The sequence below is a fragment of the Mangifera indica genome, chromosome 2, assembly GCF_011075055.1.
Source record: "Mangifera indica cultivar Alphonso chromosome 2, CATAS_Mindica_2.1, whole genome shotgun sequence".
NCBI classification, from domain to species: Eukaryota; Viridiplantae; Streptophyta; class Magnoliopsida; order Sapindales; family Anacardiaceae; genus Mangifera; species Mangifera indica.
This window is the reverse complement of record NC_058138.1, coordinates 23,343,189-23,369,645: the sequence shown is the minus strand read 5'-3', so window position 1 is coordinate 23,369,645 and position 26,457 is coordinate 23,343,189. Positions and strand designations below refer to the sequence as shown.

General features: G+C 34.4%; 4 protein-coding genes across 5 annotated transcripts; all 4 read left to right on the top strand.

Annotated features, from left to right (window-relative positions):
• Positions 1 to 6,390: 6,390 nt before the first annotated feature.
• LOC123208733 (UPF0481 protein At3g47200-like) lies at positions 6,391 to 7,911 on the top strand. Its single transcript, XM_044626249.1, has one exon. It carries the CDS (start codon positions 6,444 to 6,446, stop codon positions 7,818 to 7,820), a length of 1,377 nt encoding a protein of 458 aa, XP_044482184.1. The 5' UTR covers positions 6,391 to 6,443; the 3' UTR covers positions 7,821 to 7,911.
• A 9,368-nt stretch (positions 7,912 to 17,279) lies between these two features.
• LOC123208731 lies at positions 17,280 to 18,559 on the top strand. The gene is made up of 3 exons (XM_044626248.1): positions 17,280 to 17,500; positions 17,891 to 18,039; positions 18,147 to 18,559. The coding sequence occupies exons 1-3, from the start codon at positions 17,280 to 17,282 to the stop codon at positions 18,557 to 18,559; spliced, it is 783 nt and encodes a 260-aa protein (XP_044482183.1).
• A 1,134-nt stretch (positions 18,560 to 19,693) lies between these two features.
• LOC123209364 lies at positions 19,694 to 22,746 on the top strand. 2 transcript variants are annotated; one of them, XR_006501059.1, is made up of 3 exons: positions 19,694 to 20,675; positions 21,769 to 22,236; positions 22,667 to 22,746. XR_006501059.1 is itself a non-coding variant. In XM_044627370.1 (2 exons), exons 1-2 carry the CDS (start codon positions 19,812 to 19,814, stop codon positions 22,117 to 22,119), a joined length of 1,215 nt encoding a protein of 404 aa, XP_044483305.1. In that variant the 5' UTR covers positions 19,694 to 19,811; the 3' UTR covers positions 22,120 to 22,237. The 2 variants fall into 2 exon arrangements, 1 of the variants encoding a protein (XP_044483305.1); XM_044627370.1 differs by lacking the exon at positions 22,667 to 22,746 and having other exon boundaries at positions 21,769 to 22,237.
• On the top strand, positions 22,506 to 25,355 carry LOC123208730. Its single transcript, XM_044626247.1, has 6 exons — positions 22,506 to 22,568; positions 22,667 to 23,236; positions 23,645 to 23,806; positions 24,015 to 24,231; positions 24,324 to 24,669; positions 24,767 to 25,355. The coding sequence occupies exons 1-5, from the start codon at positions 22,506 to 22,508 to the stop codon at positions 24,434 to 24,436; spliced, it is 1,125 nt and encodes a 374-aa protein (XP_044482182.1). The 3' UTR covers positions 24,437 to 24,669; positions 24,767 to 25,355.
• Positions 25,356 to 26,457: the final 1,102 nt, after the last annotated feature.

Below are 26,457 nucleotides of genomic sequence, written 5' to 3'. Positions count from 1 at the left end.
ATTTCAATGAAAACAAATTAAGATTCACCGTTGGCTCATTTTCAAAAAAAAAAAAATCTATTTTCACTCTCTAGTCACATTGATTTTTCATATTTCTCTTAGTTTTAAGACCTAAATCAAATTGATTGGTCCAACAGTCCGACTAAAAATAATGACAAATTTAGTCTCAGGTTGCGTATAAATTTTTAAATTTTAATTATATTACACTTATATCATGTCTATCAACATGTGAATTGATCCTTTTGAGTGGGGAAGGTTTGGCATGGATCTAAAAAAATTGATTAATTGAAAATTTTGCCAGATAGTCTCCACCTAATTGCCGCTGCCTGCAACGACTGTCCAACAAGTCGTTGATGTGGCATTTTTTTCATCAGCTAATTAGAAATTCTCGAATAGGCCGTGCTTTAATGAATACGGAACACATCCCTGCAGGTTGCTGCGACAATATTGGAGAGGAGAGGAGGATCTCGAGCAAAAATATTCTGGTTTAAATTACTGCACTTGTTCATGCTCTTAATTTGTTTCAGGACAATCACTAGGATTGCTATTGGCTTCAAATGCATAATATACTTCATTTTGTCTTTTATGAGTTTGACGGTTATACACCTTTGACTGCAGGAAGAATGAACATAGAGATGACAGCTGCCCTTAAACATGAAGATCTGGTCAAAGAGTTGCTAATTGACATTGATGGAAACCTGGAGTCCGAGTCTGCTCCTAGTCAGTGCTGTATCTACAGGGTGCTAAAAGAGACGCGTAGAATAAATGAAGAAGTCTACACTCAGTTAATTTCAATTGGCCCTCTTTGCCATAGCAAGCCAGTATTAGCTAACATGGCAAAGAAGAAGAAAAAGTATGTGAAAAATTTTCTTAAATGAGTAATAATAGAGAAAATTGCTGCAATTTTTATCAAGGAAAATGAAGAATAGATTCGTGCTTGTTACATAAAAACATTAACACTTGAGAGTCTCAAGTTTGTTATGATAATTCTATATGATGTCATTTTCATCATAAAGATTTTCTTAAGAAAAAGATATGGTGATGGAAATGATATATTAATAATTACAACGCTAGTACAATATACTTTATGCGCCGACTTGCAGGTCTTTGAAAATCAAGTTCCTTACTTTTTTTTGGATAACCATGACTCCGCCCGTATTTATTAGATGGCTAAACCCAAGGCACAATAATCGGACCCTCGAATCATTGTAATAGATAAGTCAAGGTTTCACAAGCGTGGTCGAGAATGACCAGACCCAAAAGATGAGACTGAGACTCGAACCACTGCAGCAGATAAATCAAGATTTCACAAACCCAAGGCATAATGATTGGACTCTCAAATCACTGTAACAGATAAATCAAAGTTTTACAAGCGTGATAGAGAATGACCGAACCCACAAAGATGAGACTGAGGCTCGAACCACTGCAGCACATAAATTAAGGTTTCACAAGAGTGGCAAAGGCTTAAACTCAGTCATTCACTTTGAAAGTTCTAATGTTTTACCAGTTTTACTAACTTTTGAGGTCTTCCTTACTTCATCCTTGAGGAAATATATAAGTTAGCTTTCATTGGCATTGATGTACCTACCTTCATGGAGCTTTATTGTTCTTTCTTCAGTGAGTTTAGAAGTCTAAAATTAAGTAGAATAACCCCCAAGGTGGCAGTTGATCATTTCACAGAATGGAGAAGATCACTCTACTCAGAAGATACCTAAAATCAGCATCAGCCAAAGGATTGATTGGTGATTTACCATGTGCAGTGAAGCTACATGAGTTAGGTATAAAGTTCAAGTGTATTGGTATTGAAGGAGAACACAACTTACTACATATATGATTCAAAAAGCGAAAGCAATTGATCCTTTTTTTTTAAGTCCATGAATTGCAGATACCATAGCTACTAATAAACAACGAGACTGAACGTCTTCTAAGAAACATTGTTGCTTTGGAGTTGTGTCTTTACCTAGACGATGCTCGGGTTTGCAATTACCTATCACTAATGGATTATCTTATCAATACTAAACATGATGCAGATTTGCTCGTTAGAAATCGAATTATTTCCAATCGTATGGGGGACAATGCTTCAATGGCAAATATATTTTGTGATACCCTTAGGCAAATCCCACATTGACAAAGCACGGGAGAGATGTTGGGTCTGTCTGTACTTTGTCTTTGTATCCCACATCGATTAGTGGTGGGAGAATTTGACTGGTTAAATCACTTGTGAGCTCCTTAAACTGTTAAGACGCGTTTTGGATTGCAAAGCCCAAAAACAAAACCATGATGGACTGTGTGTCCAAAGTGGACAATATCTTGATAGTAGGCCGGGTTATTGGACCAGAGATGTTACAAATAGTATCAGAGCGGCTCCGCGTGTCCTCTTGAATGATGGTGGGGCAAACCTTAGCGAGGACGCTAAGTCCCGTAATGGGGGGTGTATATGATACCCTTAGGCAAATCCCACATCGACAAAGCAGGGGAGAGATGCTGGGTCTATCTGTACTCTGTCTATGTATCCCACATCGGTTAGTGGTGGGAGAATTTGACTGGTTAAATAGCTTGTGAGCTCCTTAAACTGTTAAGATGCGTTTTGGGTTGTAAAGCCCAAAAACAAAACCATGATAGACTGTGTGTCCAAAGTGGACAATATCTTGACAGTGGGTCGGGTTATTGGACCAGGGATGTTACAAATCGTATCAGAGCGGCTCCATGTGTCCTCATTTGTAACATCCCTGGTCTAATAACCCGTCCCACTGTCAAGATATTGTCCACTTTGGCCACACAGTCCATCATGGTTTTGCTTTTGGGCTTTGCAACCCAAAACGCTTCTTAACAGTTTAAGGAGCTCACAGGCTATTTAACTAGTCAAATTCTCCTACCACTAATCGATGTGGGATACATAGTAGAGCACAGACAGACCCAACATCAATCCCGTGCTTTGTCGATGTGGGATTTGCCTAAGGGTATCACATACACCCCCCCTTACAGGACTCAGCGTCCTCGCTGAGGTTTGCCCCACCATCTTTCAAGAGGACACACGGAGTCGCTTTGATACCATTTGTAACATCCCTGGTCCAATAACCCGACCCATATTAAGATATTGTCCACTTTGGACACACAGTCCATCATGGTTTTGTTTTTGGGTTATAAATATATATGTCTAGTTATGTTCTAAAAATTTTCATAATTTTATCAATTTAATATAATTTATTAAAATTGTTAAAGTATTGAGTGTTAAACCTGAAATTTATTTGACAGAATTTGTGACTAGTAAAAAAATATAATTTTTAGTTTCTTTTTGAATTAATTGTGACTTGAATATTTTTTTTATAATTAAACTAGCATGTATAGTTTAATTCTGGAAGTTTTCAAAATTTTATAAATTATATATTATCTACAAAAATTATTATAAGAGTATATGTTCAATTTGGAATATTTTTGACAGTGTTAATAGTCTGTGATAAAAATTTCGTTTTGCATGACTTTTAAAATATTTTTAGGTTCATATTTTTTTGATAAAAACGTCAATATGTTAAGTTTATATTTGCAAAATTTCGTGAATTTTCAAGTTATACAGAATTTTATAAAATTGCTGGAAGCATGAACTGTAAAACTTGAAAACTGTTGTTGTGTTCATGAGCTGTGGACGGAAGTAATTTTTTGAGAAGTTTATATATATATTTTTTAAACTGAATAATTTTTGGGTAAACCATCTATATGTCTTCTTTGTCCCTGCAAAGTTTTGTAACGTTTCGATTTGTGTAGAAATTTATAAAATTCATAGAACAAAAGTTATACAGTGTAAACATGTGTTAGTTAGGTCTATGATTATTCACCTTAGACACTCTTAGAATTTGTAAAATTAGTTTTGGAATTAAGGATTTTCAGCGGGATTTAAGGATATTACTAAGAGTATTATTACAATTTGAATTCATTGGTTTTGGCTAGGATCCGAATAGGTTGTACATGATAGCTTGGATTGTATAAGGGTTTGTGTAGACTTTTGTTATTAGTCGAGGTAAGTAGAAACTATTCTTCTTATATGCATATAAATGTTATATGTTTGGAAATGATAGTCAAATCTGAAAAATTTGGTTTTCGTAAGCTATATAATATTTTTATAAATGTTTTCTATCAAACCCAAAGAATTTCTACAAATGTTTTGTTTATATAATATAGATATTTCTTTGATTTATATATATATGATTGTTTTGTTCATATACATGGCTTGTAAAGCCCAAAAGCAAAACCATGATGGATTGTGTGGCCAAAGTGGACAATATCTTGACAGTGGGCCAGGTTATTGGACCAGGGATGTTACAAATGGTATCAGAGCCGCTCCGCGTGTCCTCTTGAACGATGGTGGGGCAAACCTCAGTGAAAACACTGAGTCCCGTAAGGGGGGGTGTATGTGATACCCTTAGGCAAATCCCACATCGACAAAGCACGAGAGAGATGCTGGGTCTGTCTGTACTCTGTCTATGTATCCCACATCGGTTAGTGGTGGGAGAATTTGATTGGTTAAATAGTCTGTGAACTCCTTAAACTGTAAAAATGCATTTTGGGTTGCAAAACCCAAAAAACAAAACCATGATGGACTGTTTGTCCAAAGTGGACAATATCTTGACAGTGGGCCTGGTTATTGGACCAGGGATGTTACATATTTAACAAACTTAATCAAAATGTACATCAAAGCCAATCGCCTTACCATAACATATTCGAGCAACTCAGCAAACACTACAACAATCCTTGAACAAAACCAAGACAACTTTGAAAAGAGTATATTTCAACAATCTATGGAGAGGCACAACAACTGTTGCGACAATATTTCTCTTGCTTCTAACTATCATACAAACCGTAGACTACATCTTGCAAGTTCTGTAATTTTAATTATAGTTGTATTAGATCCAGAATCTACTTGTATTATTATAATTTTCAGTTTCAAGCCTCTTTTAACATTTTGTTGCAGTGGAAGAAAATACCACCAGTCGTGTTATTCACAAAAGCTCAGCTTCTATCTTTTTTCTCTCTTAAATCTTCTCAGTCATAAAGCAAAAGAGCTGGTATATATGCTTAACTTGACCAAAGGGACAGCATTTTTTTTTTTTTAATTTGGGATTATAACATGCGCAACAAAGGAATTACATTAATAAGGTGAACGACTATACTATATATATAGAGTATACAAAAACTACTCGTATTACTGTAATAAGTTCTTTAATTTTAATTATACTTGTATTAGATCCAGAATCTACATGTAGTTCTGTAATTTTCAGCTTCAAGCCTCTTGTAACATTTTGTTGCAGTGGAAGAAAATACCACCAGACGTGATATTCAGAAAAGCTCAGCTTCTATCTTTTTTCTATCTTAAATCTTCTCAGTCATAAAGCAAAAGAACAGGTATATGTGCTTAACTTGACCATAGGGACAGCATTTTTTTTTTTTTTTAAATCTTGGGATTATAATATGCACAAGAAAGGAATTACATTAATAAGGTGAACGTTTATAAATATGGTATACAAAAACAAAGAGAGGAACCGCGACGTGTCTGTGGGCTGTGGCTGTGAGTTGTGACATTCGAGAGAGAAGGATTCTACACACTGATATCGCACTTGTACCTGTTGGAGTCTGAAATTCAGGTGCACATATTTTTCTTTACCACTTATTCTTCTTCTTTGTTTTAGCTCAATTTATGTGATAGTTTGATAAGATATTAACCCAATTATACACACCGTTAAAATCAAATATAAAGCCAAAAGAGGAAGCACATTATAGATAAATATGGTACAAGGTGAGGCAGTGAGATAGGATAAGTTTAAGTGACACATCTATAAAATCAAATATATTATGGTACGTACTGAAATATAATCGAGAGCAAGGAAGAACTCTCTGGTGCAATCTACCACACAACTATTTCTTATTTTCCGTGGCCAAAAGATTCAGGTTCAATTCCACTTGTTTAGTTATTTCTATGATATATTCTTATCATTTATTGATTTTCATCCGCCCAAAATTAATCAAATGTTAATTTGATCTTAGGATTTTTACACTAATACAAAGAATTATTTCGAAATTAAAAAACACCTGTTACTTTTGAATACACGAATCGAAACTCTATTATGTTAAAACTGGTCAAAAAACAAAATTTGTCAAATATCTTAAAATAACTTTTTTTATTTTCCTTTAAAATATAAGTATGATATTACCGGAGCGAGAATGGCCCCGGATTGCCAGAGATCAGAGCGACGGAAGAGAAGAAGGAAACTAGGTAGGAAAAAAGAGGAGGGGTAAATTAAAAATAAAACAGAAATATTGGGTTATTTTGATATTCGTTTTTAGGCATCTCTATCAACATAATTTAATTTAATTTACATTTCAAGCGATTTATGAGAGATTGTATATTATTCTGAAAGCTATTTATAGAAAAGAAAATATTTACCTCATGCATGGAGCCTAATTTTCTTCTTAAGGTTGATTATCAGTTGATTGTTATTGACCATTCTTATATATACTCCTTTGACTTCAGAACAATTAACACTGAGATGACTGTTGTCTTTAGACAAGAAGATCTGGTCGAAGAGTTGCTAATTGACATTAAAGAAAGCGTGGAGTTCGAGTCTGATCCTGCTCAGTGCTGTATTTACGGGGTGCCTAAAATGATTCGTGGAGTAAATGATGAAGTCTACACTCCTCAGTTAATTTCAATTGGTCCTCTTCACCATGGCAAAAAAGAATTAGTTGACATGGAAAAGAAGAAAAAAAAGTACGTGAAAAGATTTCTTGAACAAATAACAACAGAGAAACGAGATCGGATTTTGAGCCACATCAAGGACAATGAAGAAAAGATTCGTAATTGTTATGCAGAAATATCTACACTTGAAAGTCTTAAGTTTATAAAGATGATTCTATATGATTCTATCTTCATCATAGAGATCTTCTTAATAAACATATGTCGAGATAAAAGAGATATATTGCTTGATATAGTGCCAGTAAGGTCTACTTTACGGAGCGACTTGCAATTATTTGAAAATCAACTTCCATATTTCATCCTTGAGGAAATATACAACTTGACTTTCGATGGCATCCCTGTAGCTACCTTCATGGATCTTTCTGTTAATTTCTTTCAGGATTTTTTGGGTGTTGGATTAAGTAGTTTAACCCTCAAGGTTAAACATTTCACAGATTGGAGAAGAATTAGTCTACTCGGAAGCGACCTGTCAGTGTCAAATAAAGGAGAGGTTAGTGATTTACCTTGTGCAATGAAACTACATGATTCAGGGATAAAGTTTAGGGGTATTCCTATTGAAAATGAACAAGGCTTACTTGGCATAAGATTTGTAAAGCGAAAGGGACTGATCCCATTTTTAAAAGTCCCTGAATTGCAAATACCACAACTAGTGGTAGATGACGAGACTGAACGTCTACTCAGAAACGTTATTGCTTTGGAGCAGTGTGTTTACCCAAATAATGCTCTGGTTAGCAATTACGTTCACCTAATGGATTATCTTATCAATACTGAAAAGGATGTGGATTTGCTAGTTGGAAATAAAATTATTTCAAATTTTATGGGGGACAATGTTTCAGTGGCAAATATGTTTAACAAACTTAATCAAAATGTAGATATAAGCGAATCGCCGCACCATAACACATGCAAGCAGCTCAAAGAACACTACAAAAGTAATTGGAACAAAGCCAGGGCAACTTTGAAAAGAGTATATTTCAACAATCCATGGACTGGCACAGCAACTATCGCGGCAACAATACTTTTGCTTCTTACTATCGCACAAACCGTATTTTCTATGTTGCAAGTTCTGCAATTTTAAGTGATACTTATATTAGATCTAGAATCCACTTGTATTACTGTAATATTCAGTTTCAAGCTCCTAGTTTTTAATAAGAATATGTGTTTGTATACTTTTTTAGTTCAATAATTAAAATGACAAGATCACAAAATAAGGCTATCCAGCTTCTTCGTCAGTTTTTCTTGTTTCCATGCACTAAGAAAAATGAGGTTTTGCAGATCTTTAACATGTCAGTCAATCTGCATTTGTCTTCCAAAAATTTCATAGAAGATATATGACTAAGCCTCGGATTTCTTCCTTTTCCCTTCGGGCCAATAAAATAATATTAAAAGATGAGTGAATGCTCTTCTTCTATATAAAACCAGACCACCAATGCACCAAAAAGTTCTAAAGATAAACATTACAACATAGTAAAAGGAAGTCCATAACAGGAGGTCCAGCTTATATATATTCACATTGATGATCTTGAGAGTTTTTCAAGGGATTTATGACCGCCGTGAAGAGTTTCTCTCAGCAATTAAATCATTGTTGTTGTAAGACAACTCTATGATACATGACAACCAACCATTGCAATAATATATTAATAGATTGGCAGTCTTATTTCATCTTCATCTATCTCTTGCAGGTCCTCCCTGTTCACCCAGTTTTCGTCTTTTTTTATTATCTGTCTGTCACTCTATTTATCATATTAATTATTAACTTTTCTATTAAATATGCATTAATTGTGTATGTGCCATAAAATTGGAATCGAAGAACAATACAAGTTTTTGGGGTCATCTGTGGCAAGAAATGTAACCACCGTTTAACATATGCAACTGGTAGGAGATTATGATTCAGCCATGACATACTCATGAGTTCTTTCATGACAAGGCAATTTTTTAATAAATGTGTGGACTGACTTACTGTTCATCTCTTAACTCATCGAGGACAAAGATTGAAGCCAAGCTTGGCCCATGTCTTTTTCCTTCATTCGATGCATTTTTTTGTCGTTGTTGACTTATTAGCAACTCACTGTTAACCTTCGACAAATTGGGAGGGCAAAGCTTTGATCAGTCAATGGTTTAAAATCTAAAGGCCGTAATTGTGTGTGTGTGTGTGTGTGTATTTATTTATTTATTATGGTACCTGCTGATGGATATTTAAATGCGAGGAAGAACTCTGGTGCAATCTACCACACAACTGTGGCTTTTCTTCCGTCGGTCGAAATATTCAGGTTCAATTGCACTTGCTTAGTTATTTTGATGATGTATTCTTTTCATTTATTCACTTTCATCCACCCAAAATTAATCAAATGTTAATTTGATCTTACGATTTTTGTACTAATAAAAAAAACACCTGTTAGTTTCAAAATGGCCAAAGGACTATTTCCCACCCAAACTATGCTGACTTCTCAAAGTTTTCCCCGTTAACTATGAAAATACCATTTACCCACCCATGATTGGTTAAATTTAATGGACCCCTAACCCCTAAAAATTTAATCTCATTTTCCTCCTAAAAGTTTAAAAACTAACATTTTAATCCCTAAGCCAAGTTTGAAAAGATCACATTTCTCCCCTAGGGTTTAGTTTCAAAACCCGTTCACTTTCTTCGGCACCATCGCCGGCCGTCTCTCCCTCTTGAAGGTTTCTCTTCCACCGATGATCTGCCTCAACTCTACCCCAACCCATTCAACGCCGAGAAATGTCGTTTGGGAAGAGAAATTGTCTTCCCAGACGACAAAGACGAGATCGATCGATCTAGTCTTCATCGCCTGAGAAGACGATCGTCTTTCCAGATGAAGACGACTCGTCTTCCCAGAGGATGACGAGTCGTCTCGTCTTCATCTGAGAAGACAATTTCTCTTCCCAGACGACGTCTCTTGGCTCTAGATGGGTTGGGGTGGAGTTAAGGCGGGTCATCGGTGGAAGAGAAACCGTTGGAAGGGAAAGATGGCCGACAATGGCGTCGGAGAAAATGAACGGGTTTGGAAACTAAACCCTAGGGGGGGAATGTGATCTTTTCAAACTTGGCTTAGGCGAGAAAAGTTAGTTTTTTAAATTTAGGGGGGGAAATGAAATCATATTTAAGTTTATTTTTAATATTAAATATAAAATGACGATTTTACTTTTACTATCGTTAATTTTCACTGCTCGTAAGTGGGTATTTGGGATTATCAAAGTTAAAAGGGGGAAACTTGATAATGCAGCATACCTTGGGTGTGAAATAGTCCTTTGGCCTTTCAAAATTCAAAAATGGTATCTAAACACCTGTTAGTTTCAACATTATTTCAAAATTAAAAACACCTGTTAGTTTTAAACACACAAATCTAAACTCTATTATGTTAAAACTGGTATCTTTAAAGAACCTTTTTTTTCTACCTTTAAAAAATTTATCAAGTATGATATTTAGCGGAGCGAGGATGGCCCCGGATTGCCAGACCTCTGCCTGCTACGTTAGGTCTTTGTGGCGGCGGAATCTGGGAGCAACGGAAGAGAGGAAGGAAAGTAGGTAGGAAAAAAGAGGGGAAAATAAAAAAACAGAAATATTGGGTTATTTTTTATATTCTTTCCTAGGCATCTTTATCAACATAATTTTATTTAATTTACATCTCAAGCGATTTATGAGAAATTGTGTATTATTCTGAAAGCTATTTATAGAAATGAAAACATTTACCTCATGCATGCAACCTAATTTTCTTCTGAAGGTTGATTATCAGTTGATTGTTATTGACTATTGTTATATATACACCTTGACTGCAGAGTAATGAAGATGTGGCAGAACGATACCTTTAAACAAAACGATCTGGTCAAAGAGTTGCTAATTGACATTAGAGAAAGCCTGGAGTTCGAGTGTGTTCCTGGCCAGTGCTATATTTACAGGGTCCCTAAAACGATTCGTAGAGTAAATGATGACATCTACACTCCTCAATTAATTTCAATTGGTCTTCTTCACCATGGCAAACAAGAATTAGCTTATATGGAAAAGAAGAAAAAAAGTATGTGAAAAGATTTATTGAATGAATAACAACAGAGAAACAAGATCAGATTTTGAGTCACATTAAAGACAATGAAGAAAGGATTTGTAATTGTTATGCAGAAGTATCTACACTTGGGAGTCTTAAGTTTGTAAAGATGATTCTATATGATTCTAGCTTGGTCATACAGATCTTAAGAAAGAGCTTTCAAGATGGAGGTGATATATTATTACTAGATACAATGCCAGAAAGCAGTACTTTATGGAACGACTTGCAATTATTTGAAAATCAACTTCCATATTTTATCCTTAAAGGAAATATACAAGTTGACTTTCGATGAATTAGGTATTACCTTCAAGGACCTTTCTGTTAATTTCTTTGGCAATTTAATGGGTATAGAATTGAGTAGATTAACCCCTCAGACATTAAACATTTTGCCGATTAGAAAAGAAGTAGTCTACTGAAAAGCTATCCGGGATCAATGTCAGCTAAAGAAGTTCATGATTTACCATGTGCAACGAAGTTTTATGAGTCAGGGGTAAAATTGAAGCAGTGGACAGCTTGATGTAAGATTTGAAAAGCGAATCCATGAATTGCAGATACCACAACTACAAGTAGATGACGAGATTGAATATCTACTCAGAAATATTATTGCTTTGGAGCAATGTCTTTACCTAAATGATGCCCAAGTTTGCAATTACGTTGCACTGATAAACTATCTCATCAATACTGTAGAGGATGTGGATTTGCTCGTTGAAAATAAAATCATCTCCAATCTTATGGGGAACAATGTTGTAGTGGCAGATATGTTTAGCAAACTTAATCAACATGTATATACAAGCCCATCGCCTTACTACGACTTATGCAAGCAGCTCAAAGAACACCACAGAATCGTTGGAACAAAACCAAGACAATTTTGAAAAGTGTATATTTCAACAATCCTTGGAGAGGTACAACAACTGTTGCTGCAGCATTACTCTTGCTTTTTACTATCATACAAACCGTATGTTCTATCTTGCAAGTCGTGTAATTTTAATTGATACTTGTATTAGATCCAGAATCTACTTGTATTACTGTAATATTCAATTTCAAGCTCCTTGTTTTAATAAGAATATGTGTTTGTATACTTTTCTATAAAACAACAGGATCACAAAATAATGCTATCCTGCTTCTTGTCAGTTTCACTGTTACCAGTAAGAAAAATTGGGTTTTGCAGATCTTTAACATGTCAGTTAATCTGCATTTGTCTTCCAAAAATTTCATAGAAGACATGACTAAGCCTCGGATTTCTTCCTTTTCCCTTCTGGCCACAAAAATAATATTAAAAGATGAGTGAATCCTCTTCTTCTATATAAAACCAGACCACCAAGGCACCAAAAAGTTCTACAGATTAACAATACAACATAGCACAAGGAAGTCCATAACAGGAGGTCCAGCTTATATATATCTTCACACTGATGAAATTACTCTTCAAATACGTGTATATATGTTGATTGTATAACTCTATATAAATTGAAGCCGTAAAAGCTAGGCAAAGGGACAACAAGAATTAATTCATTCAACTTTATGATTGCCAGCCAACACAAGTGAAAGACACAAAAGTAGTTGGGCATAAGGATCATTGAAGAAGAAAAGAAGAGAGGGAGGAAGACCCAAATCTGAAAAACCTACCGTGGTAGTTGGAAAAATGTTTTACTATAAATGATGAAGATTATTAGGCAAAGAATTGGCTACTTATTCTCTGTAAATCTTAGTTAATTCTTTAGCATAACTATACACACACACCTCCCTCTTTCTTTGGATTTTTTTAAGAATTTGGAATTGTCCATACTTCTCAAATGCACCTAATGGGGTTTAGATTTGTATACGCTTTTTTATATGTTTAGGCCCTTTGGTTTCGGTCTGCCTTATATTCATCAGGAAAGAGGATTGAGCTCCTGACCAATTTGTTTAAATATAACTTAGTACATTCTTCAATCTTGCCTATGAGTCCACTCCTATACTCTCTCCTCTTCGGCAATTACTCCCCGCCCTTAATCTCACCCATAAAACCAAAAACCTTGGAGGCCTTATTCACATTGTTGCCTATGTCATGATGACTACACCTTCACCCATGGACATCTAACATATGTGAGAAAAACTGAAAGAATAAATTTAACAATCCTTGAATAAAATAATGGCAATTTAAGAAGAGTTTATTATTAATCAAACTGAACAATACACAATTACAGGTATAAATAAATTGAATATAATTCGACTCAATTATTGTCAAATCAAACTAGAGATCATTATAGCTTGGCTTAATGAACTTATTGTTAGACTTGAGTAACATTTAAAATTCATAAAATCTTTCACTTAAAAAGTAATTGATAAATTTATAAATTATGAATTTAAATCTCTAATTAATAGTTTTTATCCAAAGGTTGAGTTTTATATAAATCTAATTGAAATGAAGCTCAAATTTTGTGGAGCAAAAAGCTTATAAAAATATTTATTTGAAAATTAATGTAATTATGGTATTAAATGGGAGAAATTTATGCCAACATGGAAGCATAGGTGGTTTCACCTAAGACCCCGTCATCTTGCCTTGTTGGATCACATTTGCAAAAGAATATTTTTTTTTAAAATTAATTGTATAATTACTAAAATTCCCCTCCAACAGAGCTGGACCAACTAAAATATGCGGGGTGCATAATAAATTTATACATAGTTTACGAGCTGGCTTGGCCTAAGACAAGCGATGACAATGACAAAAGACGATGACGATGAGAGATTCGGGGAATTCACCTTTGCGTCAATCACCATCAATTCAAATACCAAAACTAAGATCTCCAAGACATGGAAAACCAAAAAGGGAGATATGTAAAAAGGTTTTTCGAACGAACAACTAGCAAGAAATGTGAGGAAGTCTTAGACTTCATCAAAAACCAAGAGCAAAAGATACGGAAGTGTTTTTGAGAGACCTGCAAGCTTGAGAGTCGTATGTAAGGATGATTCTATGTGATGCCATTTTTATCAAAGAGCTTCTCATGAGGGATTTTGAAGAACATGAAAGTGACTTTTTGATAAATACACCAGCAGAAATATTGGCTTTACAATTGGACTTGCTTTTTCTGGAAAATCAACTTCCATATTTTTTGGCGGAGGGATTATAAGATTTAGTCGCCAGTAGCCCTTCCTTCATTGATCTTTGTTTCAAATTCTTCAGGGTTCAGATGTTTTCAAACGTTTCACCGATCTGCAAAGAGCTACTCTAGTGGAAAATTTCCCAGTAGAAGAGTATACTGAAAATTATAACGTTGATATAAGTGAGTTACCCTGTGCCACTTACTGGTGATAAGATTTGAGATGTGCTTCTGTAGAGTGACGCTTACTGGTGATAAGATTTGAGCAAGGCGAGTTGAGAATCTCACAATTAAGCGTCTTCCATGAGACAGACACCATGCTACAGAACATCATGGCATTAGCAAGTGATGTGCTTATGTTCAAGTTCTGGACTCTCTGGTCGTCTGTGCTTATGTTCAAGTTCTGGACACTCTCATCGTCTGCAAAGAGCTACTCTCTCGTCGTCTGTGCTTATGTTCAAGTTCTGGACTCCCTTATAGAAGACAAAAGGGATGTGCCGCTGCTTGTTGACAACGGAATTATCTTCAATTGGATGGGCGACAGTAAGGCATTAGCAACTTTGTTGAACAAACTCTGCGTAGAAATTGCTTTAGTCGGAGATCATTACGCTAAACTTTATAAGGCTCTGAACGATCACTATAAGAATCCATACAACCACAACAAGGCACGATTGAAAAACGTGTATCTTGGCGATATTTGGAAAGGCACAGCAACTGTTGCAGCTGCCATCATCTTGGTACTCACTTTTATACAGAACATTTACTCTGTCAAGCAATAGAACTAGATGTATTAGATTGATTAACTATGTTGCATTTGACGCTTTGTGGTTATTTTAATTGATAATAAAGACTTTCTATTTATATATAACTCACTTCTTATGTAATAGAAGTATGCAATCTTTAAAAATGTCAATATGTTCGATGTGAATTATTTATATATGGATTTATTTTACAATATGTTCTCAAGTCCTGCCATAGGATAAGTTATATATTGAATGAATCGATGTAAAGATTTCAGGTTCAAATTACTACACTTGTTTATGCTCTTAATTTGTTTTAGGATAATGGATAGGATTGCTATTTGCTTCAAATGCATAATATACCTCATTCCGTCTTTTATGAGTTCATGGTTATGCAGCTTCGACTTCAGAGTAATGAACATGGAGATGACTAAGAGTTGCTAATTGACATTGATGAAAACCTGGAGTCCGAGTCTGATCTTGGTCAGTGCTGTATTTTCAGGGTGCCAGAAGACATTCGAAGTTCATCATGACAAACAAGAATTAGTTGACATAGAAAAGTAGAAGAAAAAATTATGTGAAAAGTTTTCTCAGATGAATAACAACAGAGAAAATTGCTACGATTATAATTTTCATCAAAAACAATGAAAAGACATTCGCGTTTGTTATGTAGAAACATCAACACTTAAGAGTCTCGAGTTTGTTATGATGATTCTATATGATATCATCTTCATTGTAGAAATCTTTTTAAGAAAGAGATTTAATGATGAAAATGATATATTACTAGACTACTAGTTACAACACCATTATAATATGTTCTATGCGTCCATGCAGTTATTTGAAAATTGACTTTCATACTTAATCTTTGAGGAAATATACAAGGTAGCTTTTGTTGGCATTGACATACCTACATTCATCAAGCTTTCTTGTTATTTCTTTAGCGAGTTTAGAAGTCTAAAATTAAGTAGAACTCTGATGTGGCAGTTAAAATATTTCACTTATTGGAGAAGATATATACTACTCAAAAGCTACCCAATATCAGTGTCAGCCAAAGGATTGACTGGTGATTTACCTTGTCCAGTGAAACTACATGAGTCGGGTGAAGGAGAGCACAACTTATTGGATGTTAGATTCGAAAAGCAAAAGCAACAGATCCCATATTTTGAAGTCCATGAATTGCAATTATCACATCTACTAGTAAACAATGAGACTGAACGTCTATTCAAGAACATTGTTACTTTGAAGAGTGTCTTTACCTAGATGATGCTCGAGTTTGCAATTATGTAGCATTAATAGATTATTTTATCAATATTGAAGAGGATGTGGATTCGTTTGCTAGAAATCGAATTATTTTCCACTAAATAGAGGACAATGCTTCAGTAGCAAATATGTTTAACAAACTTTATCAAAATGTACACCAAAGCCAATTGCCTTACCATAGCATATGCCAGGAACTCAACAAAAACTTAAACAATCCTTGGAACAGAACCAAGACAACTTTGAAGATAGTATATTTCAACAATCTATAGAGAGGCACAACAACTGTTGCGGCAATATTACTCTTGCTTCTAACTATCATACAAACCGTATGTTCTATCTTGCAAGTTCTGTAATTTTAATTATCATTGTAGTAGTGTTATTTTCAGCTTCAAGCCTCTAGTAACATTTTGTTGAAGTGGAAGAAAATACCACCAGACGTGTTATTCACAAAAATTCAAACTTAATCCTTTTTCTCTCTTAAATCTTCTCAATCATAAAGCAAAAGAGCAGGTATATGTTCTTAACTTGACCAAAGGGACAGCATTTTTTTTTTTTTCAATCTTGGGATTATAATATGCGCAAGAAAGGAATTACATTAATAAGGTGAACCTGTATACATATAGTATACAGGAGCAAAGAGAGGAACTACGACGTGTCTGTGGGCTGTGGCTGTGAGTTGTGACCTTTGAGAGAGGATTCTACACACTGATATCACACTTGTATCTCTCGGAGACTGAAATTCAGGTGCACATATTTTTCTTTATCACTTATTCCTCCTCTTTGTTTTAGCCTAATTTATGTGATAGTTTGATAAGATATTAACCTCAGTTCAATGTTTTCAGACCTAGTCAAAGTGTTGTCTCTAGGTCGATGATTGTGTCAATTCGGTTCGATAATTTAAATGAGTTTCGGCCATGATTAGAATCAGATTTATCATTGATTCTTAATTAGACTGGTCGTTTTCATTTTGATTTTAAAACACTACCCTATTATGATACGCAGCATAATCGGTTCTTGATAATGGCAATTTTTACTTTTATAGGGTTTTGTATTTACTGCAAAATATTAGACTCTTATCATTCTGTTTCTTGTTTACTTGATTTTCATTTGCTTATTTATCTTGTTACTTTTTTCAGTAAATCAAATTAAAGAATAGAGGCATTGCCGGATTCCAACACCAGAAAAAAAAAATTTAATCCAAATTATTTTCAATATAAATTTGTATCAACCAAATTGATTCACTCCAAAACTTTAAATAACCAAATAATTTAATTGAAACTGTACATTTCAAGTGATTTATTAGAGATTTCGTGTTATTCTCTAAAAGCTACATATAGAGAAGAAAATAAATACCTCATGCTATTGTCATCTACCTTTGGCTTTAGAGCAAATGAACTCGGAGATGACTACAGCCTTAGAGCATGAAGATCTGGTCAAAGAGTTGCTAAATGACATTGATGGAAACCTGGAGTCCGAGTCTTCTCCTGGTCAGTGTTGTAATTACAGGGTACCTAAAGACATTCGTAGAGTAAATGAAGAAGCTTACACTCCTCAGTTAATTTCAATAGGTCTTTTTCACCATGGCAAACAGAAATTAGCTGACATAGAAAAGAAGAAGAAACAGTATGTGAAAAGCTTTATTCGACGAACAACAATAGAGAAAATAGATAAGATTCCAAGTTTCATCAGAGACAAAAAAGAACAGATTCGTGCTTGTTACACAGAAGCATCTACATTTGAGAGCACTGAGTTTATTAGAATTATTTTTTATGATTCTATCTTCATCATAGAGATCTTCCTAACAGATAAATCTCATGATAAAAGTGATATATCACTAGATACAAAACCAACAAAACTTATTTTAGTGACCGACATGCTATTATTTGAAAATCAACTTCTATATTTTATCCTTGAGGAAATATACAAATTGGCTTTCGACGACATCCATGTACCTACCTTCATGGACCTTTCTATTAATTTTTTTGGCTCTTTTATGGGTGTAAAATTATGTAGAATAACCCCCGAGGTGGAAGTTAAACATTTCACAGATTGGAATAGAATTAGTCTACTTAAAGGCTACCCAAGATCAGAGTCAACCAAAGAAGAGGTTTATGACTTACCTTGTGCAGTGAAGCTAAATGAGTCAGGAATAAAGTTGAAGGGTATTATTAAAAAGAACAGAGCTTACTTGATATAAAATTTGAAAAGCGAAAGCAGCTGATCCCATTTTTTAAAGTTCATGAATTGAAGATACCACAACTAATTGTAGCTGACGAGATTGAACTTCTACTCAGAAACATTATGGCTTTGGAGCAGTGTGTTTACCCAGGTGATGCTTTGCTTAGCAATTACGTTGACCTAATGGATTGTCTTATCAATACTGGAGAGGATGTAGATTTGCTTGTTGGAAGTCAAACTATTTCAAATTCTATAGGGGACAATGCTTCAGTAGCAAATATGTTTAACAAACTTAATCAAAATGTACCCATAAGCCCATGGTCATACCATCACATATGCATGCAGCTCAAACAGCACTACAAAAATCCTTGGAACAGAACCAAGACAACTTTGAAAAGAGTATATTTCAGCAATCTATGGAGAGGCACAACAACTGTCGCAGCAATAATACTTTTGTTTCTTACTATTGTACAAACTGTGTGTGCTATCTTGCAAGTTATGTAATTTTAATTAATTCTTGTATTAGATCTAGAATCTACTTTGTACTACTGTAATATTCAGTTTCAAGTTCCTTGTTTTTATAAGAATGTGTGTTTGAATACTTTCTAGTTCAATATTTCTTCCCTTAGTTTCCCTCCTGGCGACAATAATAATATTAAAAGATGAGTACGTGAATCCTCTTCTTCTATATGTGAAACCAGACCACCAAGGCACCAACAAAGTTGTACTGATAAACAATAAAAATAGTAATAACAGAAGGACGTCCAGTTTAAATATATTATTCACATGGACGAATACTCTTCAACTGCTTTTGTGTCTGTGTGTATATATATATATATGTTGACTGAATAACTATATGTGAATTGAAGCTGTAAAAAAGCTAGGCAAAGGGACGACCAGAATAAATTCATTTAACTTTATGATTGCCAGCCAACACAAGTGAGAGACACAAAAGTAGTTGGGCATAAGTATCATTGAAGAAGAAAAGAAGAGGAGAGGCAGACAGTTTTATGCTTTTCTCACATTGGTGTCTATGTCACAGTAATTTCACCTTGAACCATGACATATAACATGTACAAGAAGCTCAATGTACCAATCCTTGAAATCAAATCAAATAATGCACAATTAGGATTAACTTGAATTGAGTTTGTTTTAATTATTATTAAGTCAAACTCGGACTCACTATCGTATAACTTAATGAACTCATGGTTTAATTTGAATATAATATTAAAAAACTTTTAAAAATTAAAATCCTTGATATTTTACATCTTATTTTTATAATATATTTATAAGTTATAGACTTTAATTATAATTTTTTGAATAAAACTTTAATTAGAAATTTCAATCTCAAGTTTAAGTTGTCATACCAAATTTAAAATCAACAATACTCAATTTGTCTTGATTAGAACCCTAACCACGTCTACTTGTAATTATCACAAAGGTGCTTTTTATAGAGCAAAAGTGCTTATAAAAATATTTAGTTAGAAAATTAATATAATAATGTTAATAAACGGGAGAAATTTGCACCGACGTGGAAGCATAGATGGCTCCACCTAAGACCCGTCGTGTTGCCTTGTTGGATCATGCTTGCAGAATAATATTTATTTTTTTAATTAATTAAATGATTACTAAAATTCCCTTCAAACAGAGTGGGACTAGCTAAAATACGCGGGGTACGCATAATGAATCTACGCATCATCGGCCTTGGTAAAAAGTACTCTCAGAGTCTACGAGCTCGCCAGACCCGAAACAAGCAATGACAACGACGGAAGACGACGACGACGAGGGATTCGGGGAATTCACGTTCGCGCCAATCACCGTCCATTCAAATCCCAAAACCAGCGGTTCCGATCTTCAAGATAAAATTGATGACGATTGGGGCGATTTTGTTGCACCCGGTTCGTTCTCCCGCTGCGAAACGCTCCCTGTAAAATCACTGGATCCGATTCATTTGTCCGTAGATCGCCAAGCTGATAGCTTGATAAATGATGTGGCGCAGCCTGACTTGGTCCCGAGTCGGAATCGGGTTCAGTGGGAGAAAACCAGGGGCACGTTGCCGTTATCGTTGTTTGGAGAGGAAGAAAAGGAGGATGAATCAAGTGAGCCGGGTTTATTATTTAATGGTGCAACCGAGTTGAAAAAAACCGAGAAAAAGGTGGGATCGGAGTTAAATATGAGCGATCTGATTTCGAATTTATATGCTGGGAGCGAGCCGAGCAAGGTGGTAAGTAGAACGGGTCTGAATTTGGACTCAAATGGATTGGGTTTGAAAAGAAGTGCATCGAATTTGGATTCAAACGGTTCGGGTTTAAAATTGGAAAATTGGGATTCTTATGGGTTGAAATCAGAATCAAAGGGGTTGGATTTGAAGAGAAGTGTGTCGAATTTTGAAATAAACGGGTCGAGTTTAAAATTGGAGGATTGGGGTTCTTATGGGTTCAATTTGGATTCAAAAGGGTCGGACTTGAAGGGAAGTGTGTCGAATTTGGGTTTGAATGGAATGGATTCGAAGATTAATTTGGATTCAAATGGATTTAATCCAGTTTTAGACGAGGATGATGATGGGTGCGAATTTAAGGCTGTAGAGACTAAATTACCAAACGGAGATTTTAATTTTAAGGTAATTCTGCATAATTGTTGATAAAATCGTGGAAATGGAAAGAAAATTTAAAAAAAAATTATTATATTAGATGGGTGTTAATCTTGCAAAAAATATGAACTTGCCATGTTGAAGTTAAAAACTTGTAGAACATGCAACAGATTATGCAAATATTGCTCTGAAAATTAAACATAAAAGTCGTAATGCACTTTAAACTTTGTAATGTGATAAAGTGATTTTTTTTTTTTTTGGCTCATAAAAAAAGAAAACTTTTCAAGATTATGAGTTCTTGTTATCTGAGTTAATTAAATTGTTAAATTGCTGTTTTATGGCCAACTTTTTGAATCAGAGTCAACACGAGCTGAAACCTTAAAATGTACCAATGCCAAATGTTGATGGACTTAATTCAAGCTGGAATGTCTGTGGTTCAAACTTAAATGGGTTAAGTTCAAGCCTTAATGGAGTAAATAAGGATGCAAATGGATTTCGTTCAAGTTTAGTTGACAAAAGTGAGGATTTTGAAGGTGATGATGAGTGGGAGTTTAAGGATGCAAAACCAGAACCATGGTCTGGCGATAGGAATATTAATGTAAATCTATTTCTCTTGATTTGATCTGATTTTTCATTGGTTTTTTAAATTGCTTGATGTTTGAGTTTGGAATCTTCATTTTTGTTTTGTTGGGGTTTTTGTAGTTTGAATATAGATTTTTTGCTTAAGGCTAACACGAGGAATATTCTTGTTGAAGTCATGAACAGTGAAATAGAAATTTTGAATATAGCTTACTGAATGTTATATTGTAGTAATTTGTCTTTTATGGACTGTAACAGTATGAGTATTTTAGAGATTTCTGAATTATGACAGTTGAAAGAATCTTTGTATGGAAGTTTGGGAATAATTAACTGTCTTTATCTACAATTGGTACTGCCTAGTACTTAATTTTGCATTCAAGTGTTGTGTACTTGGAGAGGGAGTTTGTTTAAAATTTTAAGCTATATTTGTTATTTTGCATTGATTTTATGTTTTATATTTCTAGGCATCATTAAATATATACATATATGACTTTTGATTTTATTTTCATTTGGTTTGTAAGAGACTGACATCCTTCATTTGAAGGGCAACAACAAAGGGACTGGGAATTCTGAGGGAGCTCAGCAGGCATTTGTCTTTGAAAGTGGGGCACAGGTTCCTGCTGGTTTGTTTGCTTCATCAAATGGGATGACTCTAAAATCTGGTGAATTGGACTTTGGTTTTGATTTCAGCAAAAGTTCTCTGACATCAGATGGTATTAATAGTTCGTTCACAAACAGTGAGCAGAAGAATGATAGTGGGGCGCAGGTTCCTACCAATTTATTTGCTGCATCAAATGGCATCTCTCAAAAAACTGGTCAATTTGACTTTGGTTTTGATTTCAGCAAAAGTTCTGTGGCACCAGATGGTATTTCCAGTTCATTGTCAAAAAGCTAGCAGAAGAATGATAATGAAAATGGACTAGATTCTACATCTGTTATTGGCAATGTTGAGAAAGGAGAAACCTTATTGGAATTCAAGGATGCTTTTTCAGAAACTGGATCAAATGATACGGTAATGAATTACTTAGACTTCCTTTTAAATGTAATTAACTACGATCTAGATTTTGGACAATGTACTTAGTGAAAGCTTCCTCACATTTGTAACATGAGTCAAAGTGAGCTCCAATTTGTCCTGCTTTAGAGACAGCATTTTTTTTGTCACGTTGATATTCAGGTTTAACTCATTTGTTTGGCTGTGTGTGTTTCTTAAAACTCTGTGACTGGATCTTTGGCAATTCAATTGTTTGTGCTTAGGAGCCAACATAGAGGAAATTTACATTAATGGAAATCTGTATTCTATCTAAATTTCATCTTACTTTCAAATTGGTCAACCTGTATCTTTTGGCAAGTTTGAGTGTCATGAACAAGTTAAAAGTTTGCATGTGCATGCTTTTATTTAATAAGAATTTTCTCATGTTCTAATCTGGTTTTTACTTACTCAGGGAAAAGACACTAAGTCACAGAGCCATAGGGGAGCCTTACCTCTGTCCATTTTTGGGGATAGTGAACTAGAGAATGATGATGACTCAGTTCATCAAGATGTTTCTAATTACAATCTTGCTTCCTCCAGGACAGATGACATTAAGAAGAGTCAGGGGTCGAGTGTATCTATCAGTGATCTCATAACAAGTTTGTACAATCAAGCTGAGCAGAAAGCTCCTGTTAACCATTCACAAAAGCCAAGTGAAAATGGTCTTGATTCTTTAATTAAAGCTGTGGATTCTAATTTAGTAGATGGTGATGGTGATTTTGATGATGATTCTTGGGAATTTAAAGATGCTGTTTCCAGGACAGTAGATGAACAGATCTCAGTTCCTGGTCTTGAAGATCCACATGTGAAACACTCTACCAAGGTGGAGCCAAAAAAATTGATTGAGCAGAAAGATTATGCTGATTTTTATTCCAAACTAGAGGATGAATTATGGTTTGTTGCACAGTGCCGTCTTGACAATCTAAAGGTTGTAAGATTTGTTCGAAAGCACAAAGTACTGCTGCTCTTAGTGGTGAAGATGGTAAGCTAGAAGCCATTGACAAGGAAATATCCTGTTTATGAGTATTTTCGTTGGCTTTCTATTTATTGGCCATTAACTTCTTTTCTAGTTATGATAGTTTTTAATAGTGCAACCAAATATTATCAATATCTGTTAAAGAAAATATGAAATTTGTTAGTCTTTGTTTTACTCTCTGTATCTTTGGGAGTCTTTGAGAAATTCAGGATGGAAATTTTTATGCAATAATTTTTTTTTCTTGCATGGTTAAAAGAATGGTAGTAAAACAATGATATTGACGTAACTAAAAATTTGACAAAATTCATGGTGCTTCCTCTTTCATGATGATACTGTAGAAATTGATCACCGTTTTCTATAATTGCTTCTGAGAAAACTACACTTGGTAATCTTTTCTTGTCTCGGCTGTTACAGGATCTGTATAATGAATTGCACCAAGATGGTATTATTTCCATGGTTCACTCAGAGAATCAGCCACTGACCAATATTCACTTTAATGAATTCATTGAAGTTCTCCAGGAACCGAAGTTCCATGTGCTTGAGGCAGAATATCAATTATCAATGAGGCTGCTACTCGTAAGTGTCTTTTTCTTTTATTTTATGATGAAGAACCATGATTTTATTTAATGGATACTACATGTTCCTATCTTTTAAAGAATGAAAACCAGAAGTATTATGATCATATACATGTCTTCTTTTTATTTTAGAATTGGTTGTGTAAGTTATATTGCAAAGTAGGGGATTCGGTTTTTTGCCATTTGAATCATATACTTTGCTTAAATAGGCAGAGAAAGATTGGAGGTCAGCAATTGAACTCCTAAAACATGTGGCATCAACATCAAAGATTCTAAAGTTGGGATCGTGGGAGGAGCAGTCTTCTTTTGTTTCCACTTGGTTCAAAATGGTGTCTGTTTGTGCGCAAGAGCTGAGACATGGTGCCTTGGTTTGGAAAGAGTCTTTAGAAAAGAATGTCTCCAGTCAATTATTTTCTGACCCTCGAGGTACTGATTATTTAACGATATTAGTAGTTGTTTCTTGAATATATAATTTTTCTATGGTGGTGTGGTTAATGCTATATTATGGGTAAGTACAGGCAAGCAGTATATACTTGCACTTGGAGATATTTACAGGGTTGTTGAAGTTCTTGGATCCTTGGCCAAAATTTTGCAAGCCATTCATGCTACTAAGTTCTACAAATCCCACTGACTTGTTCGCTCTTCTCAGCGAGTGTTTTACCTTATGGTCAAGTTCAGGACTCGAAGAGGCTGTCGGAAGTATTTCTGATCCAACAGGTTTTGAGTATAATGTAACTCCCAAGGAATTACTAGAATCCATCAAGCATATTCATGATCTTGATGCACTTGCACTTGATAACCATGTTTTCTCCTGACAAGAACCTACCTGTCGGCTAACTCTCCTAAGTTCTGGAGCAGTGCCAGGTAACAATTGATAATATCTCAGCTTGATTGAAATCACAACCATGTTTTTGAATTCTGTGTCTCATCTTCCAAGTTTCTATTTGATTGCATGTATCAGATATGAAAATGGTGGTATGGAATGGTGAGCACTATTTCCTACCTCTTGCAAACTTGTGGGCAAATCTTGAAACAACTAATCCTCCGAACTTACTGCGCCTGCATGTTCGCTAATAAGGATACCAGTGGAAGTTGAAATTTTCTATTGAGAAATTCTGCAGCCTCAGTTGTCAATTGAATCCCACTTGGATAATAAAGCTTCTGGGGCATCAATTGCAGACAAAGGGACTGTGTCTGGTAGAAAAAGCCACAGTTCGAGTTTCTGGGAACCCAGCGAACACAGTGCCTGATTGATCAAACAAATTTTCAGATTCCATATTGCATTACTTAAAATTGATTGCCATTCTTTTAGTGGAAGCTGTAGCATAGCAATTCAGTGTAGAAAAAAGTTGTATTACTTATTTATTTATATGTGATTGGGTGGATCAAGAGAAGAAACACCCATAAAGGAAGGGGAAAAAAAATAGAAATTTTGTGAAAAAAACAGATGAGAATATCATTCTAACTTCTTTGTAATGGTGACTGGTGAGTTACAGAGTCATATCTCATAAAATAATAATAATAAGTTGGTTGATTTTTGGTTGTCAAAATGTTCATTGTGCAATATCTGGATTCTTGTTGCCACTCACTTCTCCATGTTCTGTATTCAAATTCAAGTTTTCTCCTGCATTGTTATGGCTTTTTGACTTGTCACAATCTCCCTGGCTTTATCTAATTGTTACATCACGTGCATAAAATTCAAGTCAACTTGCCTATACCCTCTAAAATTGATTTTCTGGTCCGGTTTTGCTTAAAACATGTTTACCCATGGTTAAAACTGGTGAATGGTATATAATTGCAAGGTTAGAACAATGTGTAGATTTTGGATTTTAATGAATTTATTTTGAAAATTTATTAGAAGTTAAAATTTTAATTATCAATCCTTTCTTCATGTCAATGTTCAGATTGGATATGAACTCTTCACTCACACGAATGCCTGGATTCTTCCTTTGGATGTTAATATAGTAAAATATATATTGTATTATTTTAACATAAAAATTTATAAATTATGTTAACTTTGCAACATGAATGAAAAATTATCCATTCTGAATAAAATAAAAAAATTAATAAGAAAAAAATAGAAAAAACTAGTCTATTTTTACTATATTATGAGTATTTTTTTAGTTTACTATAACCCTTATAGTTTGAGAATTATGTATACTCCTCACAATGAATTAGAGTTGTGAGCAAATTGGTTATTTGTATGTGATTCGTGATTAGAATTGTATGGAACCAAGTTTGAATTGAAGTTTAATGCTATTCAATTTCATTTGAGTTGAATATAATATCAATAAAATTTTAAAAATTTTAAATTTTATATTTATACACCTAAATTTTTTTATCTAATTTATACAATTGATAAATAAATATGTCATATCAATAAAATTTCATTTGATTTTTCTTTTGTTTTGCTTTTTGCCTTTTTTGTTTATTTGCTTGTTCTGTGTAGGTCAATTTGATCTAGAGAATATCCGGAACGAGATCAACAAGATCAATAAGGAAATAGCTAAGCTCAAAATTGTGAGTTTTTTTGGATTTTGATGTCGCTAATGTTTTATGTTCTGTTTGGTAGCTAAGAAATCATCGGCAGAATTGAGAATATAAGAGCTACTAAAGCAGCTACAAATGGAAAAGATATGAACATTGTACTGA

What these genes read in the sequence shown, in the direction of transcription:
- LOC123208733 (XM_044626249.1), top strand. Translation starts at nt 6,444, where the DNA reads ATGGAGCCTAATTTTCTTCTTAAGGTTGATTATCAGTTGATTGTTATT.
- LOC123208731 (XM_044626248.1), top strand. Translation starts at nt 17,280, where the DNA reads ATGACTACAGCCTTAGAGCATGAAGATCTGGTCAAAGAGTTGCTAAAT. An exon ending in ATAGAAAAGAAGAAGAAACA is followed by an intron (nt 17,501 to 17,890) that starts GTATGTGAAAAG and finishes AAAATTATGTAG; the next exon opens with AATAACCCCCGAGGTGGAAG. An exon ending in GTCAGGAATAAAGTTGAAGG is followed by an intron (nt 18,040 to 18,146) that starts GTATTATTAAAA and finishes AACTAATTGTAG; the next exon opens with CTGACGAGATTGAACTTCTA.
- LOC123209364 (XM_044627370.1), top strand. Translation starts at nt 19,812, where the DNA reads ATGACAACGACGGAAGACGACGACGACGAGGGATTCGGGGAATTCACG. An exon ending in ACGGAGATTTTAATTTTAAG is followed by an intron (nt 20,676 to 21,768) that starts GTAATTCTGCAT and finishes CTTCATTTGAAG; the next exon opens with GGCAACAACAAAGGGACTGG.
- LOC123208730 (XM_044626247.1), top strand. Translation starts at nt 22,506, where the DNA reads ATGGAAATCTGTATTCTATCTAAATTTCATCTTACTTTCAAATTGGTC. An exon ending in TGGTCAACCTGTATCTTTTG is followed by an intron (nt 22,569 to 22,666) that starts GCAAGTTTGAGT and finishes TTACTTACTCAG; the next exon opens with GGAAAAGACACTAAGTCACA. An exon ending in TATCAATGAGGCTGCTACTC is followed by an intron (nt 23,807 to 24,014) that starts GTAAGTGTCTTT and finishes TTGCTTAAATAG; the next exon opens with GCAGAGAAAGATTGGAGGTC.